The sequence below is a fragment of the Megascapheus bottae genome, chromosome 20, assembly GCF_031878675.1.
Source record: "Megascapheus bottae isolate mThoBot1 chromosome 20, mThoBot2.hap1, whole genome shotgun sequence".
Lineage (NCBI taxonomy): Eukaryota > Metazoa > Chordata > Mammalia > Rodentia > Geomyidae > Megascapheus > Megascapheus bottae.
In genome coordinates, this window is record NC_143528.1 from 4,908,490 (window position 1) to 4,915,762 (window position 7,273).

At 64.9% G+C, this 7,273-nt stretch overlaps 1 protein-coding gene across 1 annotated transcript; it reads right to left on the reverse strand.

Moving 5' to 3' along the window:
* Positions 1-1,607: 1,607 nt before the first annotated feature.
* Znf703 (zinc finger protein 703) lies at positions 1,608-4,758 on the reverse strand. Its single transcript, XM_090353929.1, has 2 exons — positions 4,366-4,758; positions 1,608-3,476 (listed from the first exon to the last, which is right to left on the reverse strand). Exons 1-2 carry the CDS (start codon positions 4,612-4,614, stop codon positions 1,947-1,949), a joined length of 1,779 nt encoding a protein of 592 aa, XP_090210055.1. The 5' UTR covers positions 4,615-4,758; the 3' UTR covers positions 1,608-1,946.
* Positions 4,759-7,273: the final 2,515 nt, after the last annotated feature.

Here is a 7,273-nt window from a genome sequence, read left to right on the forward strand (position 1 = left end):
CCGGATCCCTCGTCCGGCTCGAGAACCGCCAGGTGAAGCAATCGCCACGCCTTCTCGCCGGGACCCCAGCCGCCGGAGGCGCAGCTCCCCGAGGCCCGGACGGGGAGCGAGCGCCCCTCACCACAGCAAGTGCGAGTCCTCCGCGTTCCGGAGGCCGCCCGCGCCAGCCCGTCGCGGCTCCGCTCCGCCGCTCGCTCGCTGTCCCGACACCAGGTGGCGCCAGAGGCACGTGGTCTCCGCCGCCTCCCCGCGGGCTCCGGGCCCGGCGCTCCGGGCCGGGCGGCGGCCGTCGGTCCCCTCTTCCGGCTGGAGCTCAGGGGTCCCGGTTCCCTCCTCGGCCCAGAGAAGATCCACTTTCACCCGCGCTCCGCACCCTGGCCCCAGGCAGTGCCACAGTCTCTCAAGTGCGGCTGGGCGCTAAACCACCAAGTGTGGGAGAGGAAAGAAAGTTGTTTGCAATGGCTTAGCAGGAGTCGCTCCTCCTTTTCTTAAGGAAAGGCATGAAAGTGTCCTGGAACAGCACTCAGAAGGAAGCCCTGAGGCATTTTAAACAAAAGTGAAGGCAAGCCTGTCACCAGGCGTCTGCCAGTGGGATGGGGACTGAGGCAAGAGAGGAAACACGGTGTGAATATAGCCAAGTATTCCATTTATTAACAAAATAAGTCTTACCAAGGGAGAGCTCTATCCACCCAAACAGGCCCGCAGCCCGGCGCTGCTGCTTCTGACCGGGAGGGAGGGAGGGCGTGGGGAGCAGACCCCCGCGAATCTTCAGTCCCAGCCACCGCGGGAGCCACCCCAACCACAGCCACCTTTGGGCCCTGCTGGGCCAGACCTGGGAGGGGCGAGGGGCCTGCTGCGAGCCGGCGGCTCCCCGAGTCCCCACCTGCCCCGGGGGAGCGGACCCGGCCGCCGGGGGAGGGGCCTCAGCCCCAGCGGGGCAGAGAGGAAGAAAAATAAAGTACTTTGCAAATATAAAGAGTAAAGTTTCGCGCCAGCGGGGCCTGGAGGGACCGTGAACCGAGTGAGACGGGCCCCGCAGGCCCCGCAGCGGGCAGTCCCGGCAGGTGTGTACCCGAGCTCGGCGAGGTAAAGCGGCCAGGAGGCCCCTCCAGGGGGAAGCCTGCCGTGCGGGTGAGGCTCTCCCGACTCAGGGGAGCAAGGCTGTAATTTGGGGGGCAGGGCCGAGATCAAGGAGAGGGAGGTTTGCTGGGGAAGATCACAGAGCAGAATTCCCCTGATTAAGCTCAAAACCTCCACCAAGGTCGCTCTTTGCCCCCTTCCCGCCATGGTAATAAAAAAAAAAATCAGTTACTTGTACAAAAAAAGAAGAAGAAAAAAACCAACCTCACATGAAAGGAAAGCAGGGAATGGAGGGAAGGGAAAAGGAGGGGGGCATAAGAGAAGGGAGAAATGTAGTTTGAACAGTTAAAAGGCTCATGCAGGAAACTCCCCAGGACAAGAAAACTAAACGAACAGAACTTCAAAACCCCAACTCTCCCTCCTGTCCCCAAAACTAAACCAACCAAAACAAAAACCCACCCCGAACCCCAAACAACCAAAAAAAAAAAACACACAAAACCCAACAGCCAAACACAAACAACAGCAACAACAACAAAAACCCCAAAGGGACAAATATTTTAAAATGAGACCTAAGAAAAATAAAAGGAAGGGCGGTGGGGGGTCAGGTAGTCATCGGTGTGGTTAATATTACTATCTGGGAGGAAGGTGGACCTTATTCTTTGCATACCATGACTCGTGTGGGCTGTTAAGACACTTCTATCCATCCCCAGCTTGCAAGCTAACGTTACAGTAAATAAATACACAGTCCGGCGGGGAGGGTCTGGGCGGGGTCCTGGCGGGGACTAGCGGAGGTGGCGGCGGCCGCGGCGGCGGGGCAGGGGAGGGCCGGGCAGGGGAGGGGCGGCTGGGTCCGGGCAGAGCTGCGGTTACTGGTATCCGAGCGCCGAGGCTGACGCGAGTCTCTGTCCGTACAGCGCATACGGTGAGTAGTAGGGTCCGGCTGCGGGGAGGGACGGCACAGCCAGGCCCCCGGCTGTGGAGAGGTGGCTCTTGCCATAGGGGTGGTACCGGCTTAGCCCCAAAGTGTGTGGACTCCGCAGTGACAGTGACCCCGGGCTGCCGGGGGCGGCGGGCGGGGGGAGGTGCAGGTGGCAGGAGGCGGCGGCGGCGGCGGCCGCGGCGGCGGCGCTGCCCAGGCCCGAGGCCCCGGGGTAGGCGGCCAGAAGTTTCTCGGCGCCCGGCAGGGCCGTGTGAGTCCGCAGGTGGCTGAGCAGCTCCTCCGAGGTGGCGAAGCGCTTGTCGCACGGCCCACTGGCCGCCACCCAGTTGCAGCTGTGCGGCAACGGTTCGTTCTGCAGCATGAAGCCGTAGGTGTAGAGCGGGTGGCCAGGGAGCGCGGCCTGGGCGGCGCTGGACGAGAGCGCGGCGGGCTGCAGCGGGTGCCCGGGGTACACCAGCGGGTAGCCCCCGGCCTTCAGGCTGGGCCCGGCGGGGTCGTGGGCGCTGCAGGTGGAGCAGCTGGAGCCGCCCAGGTGCGAGGCGCTGTGGTAGCCTCCCAGGCAGTAGGGGTCGCGGCATAATCCCTGCAGGAAGGAGGGCGGCGAGGCCCCGGTGAGCGGGCTGGAGCTGGGGGGCTTGCCCGGCGGCAGCCCCAGGCCCCCCGACAGCTGGCCTCCCACCAGCCCAGACTTGCTAGGATCCAGGCCAGGCACGAACTGAGACGGGTAGCCGGCGTAAGCGCCGACGATGGAGCCGTGGTAGCCGATGCTGGAGGGCGGCAGAGGGAACACGGAGTGGCCGGGCTTGTAAGGTGACACGGGGGCCACGTGGCCGGCCCCCACCAGGGCCGAGGGCGGCTCCGACTTGCGTCCGGAGCCCCCAGCCTCGGCGCCGCCGCCGTGGGCGCCGGGCTCCCCGCCTCCGCGGCTCCCGGCCGCCGGCTCCGGGCTGGGCTTGGGCTCCTGGTCTTTCTTGTCCAGCTCGCCGCCGCCGCCGCCCCCGTTCTTGCAGTCTGAGTGGTGCGGGGAACCGCCGCGGGAGCCGCCGGGCGAGGACGAGGACGACGAGGCGGAGACCGGCGCTCCATGCGGGGGAAAGGGAGGGCAGGAGGCGCTGGGCACCCGGAAGCCCGCCTTGTCTCCCGGGGACGCGGAGGACGACGAGGAGGTGGAGGACACCGAGGAGGAGCCGCTGTCCTTGCGGGAGTCGCCGCCTCCGGAGCCTTTCGAGTAGGGCTTAAAGCTGGACTTGTCCTCGGTCGGGGCGTCCCCCAGCTGCTTGAGCGCCGCGGACGCGGAGGCGGCGCCCGGGGCCGAGCGCCCGAGGTCCTTGTCCGCCCCCAGCCCGTTGGCCGCCGCCGCCACCGAGTTGAGCTTGGACGAGGGCGGCGGGTCGGGCTTGCCGATCTGCGAGCAGGTCTGGGCTAGCAGCGCCAATGGGCTCTTCTTGGCGTCCAGCTGTGGGAGACAGCGGCCGGGAGAGGGGGAAGGGGGTGAGGCTGAGACACCCGTCGAGGAGCGCGGGGCGGGGTGGGGTGGGGGGGCTGGGCCTCGCGGGGGAGGCCTGCGGGCCAGCCGGCCCGGGCGGGGCGGGGCTGCGCCGGGGTGCGGCCTGGGGCCCGGGCGGGCCGTGGGAGGGGGTCGCCCAGGCCCCTTCTTGGAAGTGGGAGCTATGACTCCCCCTTTTTTTTGCTCTTCTAACCTCCCTTTCTCCTGGGCTCGGGGAAAAAAAATAAAACACCCCCCCAAAAAAAACTTAGGGCCTTAGTTTTGGGGAACTTGGCTTGGGACGGGTCGGGCCGCTGGCGCCGCGGGCCGGGGCGGGAGGCGCGTTCCAGAGGCCGAGCAGCAGTTGGCGCTCTCCGTGGCCCCTCCCTCCCGGGGAGGCACCCGCAGTGGGAGGAAGAAAGAGCGGGGTCGGGAGTGCCCGGGCGTAGGTTAATGTGGCAAGAGGCGGAGGGGGACCCCCAGCCCCGTCTTCAAAGAGAACAAACCGGCGGGGGGAGGGCGGGGCAGGCCAAGTCCTGGACCGATCACCCCTAGATAGGAAACTGGGCGCCAGAGGAAAAGTAAAGGGCCCAGGGCGGACTTCAGAAACAGATCCGACCCGGGGGAAGACGGGGAAAAACACGTCGCTCCGAAGGGCGAGCGGGGAGGGAGCACCTTCCACGGGGCGGGGGGGACCCTGGGGAGAACCTGGTGGGGTCTGGTCCCTGCTCCCCGTCCCTCCGCACTCGGCCCTCCGCTGTGGCCGGCCTTGGGGGTCGCACCGGGCCCGGGGAAGCAGGGAGACCCGGTCGGGCCACGGGAGGGTGCCGCGGGGCGGGCAGCGGCCGGGGAGACTGACCTCAATCGGGCTGACGGGAGTGGAGGACAGCGGCTGCAGGTACTCCGGGTGCAGGAGGTGGCCGGTGTGAGCGCTCAGCATCTTCAGGACCCTGATCGGGAGCCGGTTCGCCTGGCGCAGAGGGTCCGCCGGGGGCAAGAGGGACACGGCCGCCGGCACCGCCGGCCTCTTGCCGCCGCCGCCGCTGCCGCTGCCGCTGCCGCTGCTCTCGGGTGTCCTTGGGTTAGATCCAGCGGGCGAATCGCTCATTTGGAGGAGGCAGCGCCGCTGGGGGGGCGGGGAGGGAGGGCGAGCGCCGGGAGGCGAGCTCCGGGGCGGGTAGGCTCGCTCCGCAGCGTCGGTGGCCGCGCGGCAGTCGCTGCGCCTCCGCGCCGCCTCCCCTCCTCCACCGCCGCCGCCGCCGCCGCCGCCGCCGCCGCCGCCTCCGCGCCGCCGCCCGCCGCCGCCGCCGCCGCCGCGCTCGACCCGGACAGCCACACAAAAACCTTCGCCTTCCGCGAGCCGCGCGTCAAATAGCGGCCGGCGGCGGCCACACTTCAAAGGGATCGCCGCGCCCGCCCAATCGCCGCTCTCGCCCGGGCCCCGGGGCGGGGACAGGGGCGGGCGGAGGCCAGCGCCGCCGGTGGGCGGGGAGAGTCTTAAAGGGCCCGCGCCGGGCCTCCGGCCTCACCGCCTCGACCCCTCCCTTGTGCCCTCCCCCGCCCCCACTACGCAGTCCTGGCCTCGGGGTCCCACCGAAGGCCGGACCTGGTGGGGATCCTGGGCCCTGTGTCCTCTCGCCCTCTTTTCGCCGCTGTCCCCTCTCTCCGGTCCCGCCGCTGGGGGGGGGGCGTTGCTGGCTGGGGTGGCCACCTGGGGTGTCTGGGGCGTGGTGGGGTGGGGGCGTACGGCGTCCGCTTGGGTCGCCTAGGGTCCCGGCCTCCCCCAGGGGCCTCCTGGGGTTGAGCCCAGCCCGGTCCCCGGCGCAGCCCAGCGGCTCTGCTTTCCCCGAACTGGCCTTTCCCGGGACGCCCCGAAGGCACCCACTGTCTTCGGGTCGCGGCGGGATCGCCGCAACCACTCTCAGCCGGTCGGGTCGGAGGCTCGCAAGTTGAAGGCGTCGGCGCTGGGGTGAGAGTGGGGTCGAGGCGCGGGGTCGAGGCGCGGGACCGGGCGGGGCGCGTGGCCTGGACGCGCCCGGAGCGCCGCGCCCGCGCACTCATTTGCGGATTCGGTGTTGGGGTGCGTTTCTGCTTTCGCGTCGCGTCCGGTTTAGAGGCCTAAGGTTCCTTCCCGGCACCATGGCTAGGTACGGAGGTGGGGGGGGGGGCGAAGCTGGGCCGGGGGCTCTGGAGGTTATCTTACAGGAGGGAGAGAATCCACAGGCGACATCAACTTTAAGAGCTGTGTCCCCTCACCTTCCACGCGGGGCGGGGCGGGGCGGGGGCGCAAAGCTACTAGCTTCTCCCAGACAAGTTTCTAAATGCAAACTTTTAAACTAAAAAAAGCAACACCAGTACCCTCGCCGACTGTCTTGTACCTTTCGGATGAGGCGTGCATGGCCCCTTTCACCCTTGGCAGAGATCCTCCGTAGCGATCGTCCTGACCTTAAGGGACGTCAGAAGGGAAGCGGTCTTTGGAGTGACCACTTCTCTGAACTCTTCCTGTCCGGTGGAGGCGCGCTGGTGTCGCCGTCTGGCTTTTTGTGCCACTTTCCCAGTCCTGATCCATCTCCCCACATGTCAGGCCTGTCCCTAGAGGCTAATGGCTCCCGGATCTCTTCCTGAGTGCACGCAGACCAGCACAAGAACTCAAGATGGGACAGAAAGATTTCACAGGTTCTTGAACCCAAAGGAAACTGCTACTCCTAAATACTCACAGCCAGGATCTTTCTCCTACTCCTCAGAGAAAACAGGCTGTCAGCCATGATGCACTCCTTGGAGCCACACTATTTTGGGGACACTATATGGACTGCTCAGAAATCATCCAGGCTTTTCCTCCAATTTAGCCCTGGAAAAGTTCCGTTAAACTGAGTGGGAAAGGATACTTGGACAGGGAGGTGTCACCTAGCAAGAGGGGCTCAGAAATAGAAAGAAAGGAAAGGGGCATCGCGTTTATTTAACGGTGGCGCCTCCTCTCCCTGCATTCTGACCTCACTGTCATAGCCAGCACCACCTTTAAAAGTCTACTGCAGGCACTGTTCCAACCTACAAGTCCATTTGGCCTTTGGAAGGCTGCTGGGGGTCAAGGGAGGGGGTGAAGAGAAGAAAGCCAGAGTGCAGAAGAGCTGACTGGGGAGAGGGGAGACTTAGGAGACAGTAAAAGATGAAAGAGTCCTTGATTATTGTAACCAGCCCAGCTGTGAGAGCGTGCCAAGAAATCCTTCTAGGACTCAAGCAGATGTGTGTTAGAAATGATTAATGGGAAGTAAGTTAGGAGGAAAGGAGGAGGGAGAGAGGAGGCATTTAGGAATGTAGCAGGGAAGGGGGTGGGGGAGGCAGGAGTCAGCAGAAAGGAGGACAATGGGCATTTCCCCTCTATTTGGAGAGCAACCTAAGAGAAAAGGTAGTGAATGAATGAATGGTTGATAAGGGAGGGTGAGGACTGGATGGCCAGGCCGGGCATATGTGTAGGGGGTTGGTGCTTGGGTAATAAACTACTGACCTTTTAAGAAACCTTTTTCCTTAAGCTCACAGCTAGTGGCTGAGGAGCACACCATCTTGCTGTGGGTGGGGCCTGACTCTGTCCCTGTTAGTGGGTAGAACTCTGGGAAATACAGGAAACTAGGGACATCAATGAGGTGGTGTGAGGGCTGTGGGGTGTCTTTAACTGTATCTATGCATTGATGCCTTCAGAGAGAGAATGGAAAACCATGCTTAGCCAGGCCAGAGGCCTAATTAAAACACTCCAGATGATTGTTACAATCAGC

Excerpts from the sequence above, each read along its gene's own strand:
- Znf703 (XM_090353929.1), bottom strand. The coding sequence starts at position 4,614 with ATGAGCGATTCGCCCGCTGGATCTAACCCAAGGACACCCGAGAGCAGC. Across the intron at positions 3,477-4,365 it reads CTCCCGTCAGCCCGATTGAG|CTGGACGCCAAGAAGAGCCC; the intron begins GTCAGTCTCCCC and ends TGTCTCCCACAG.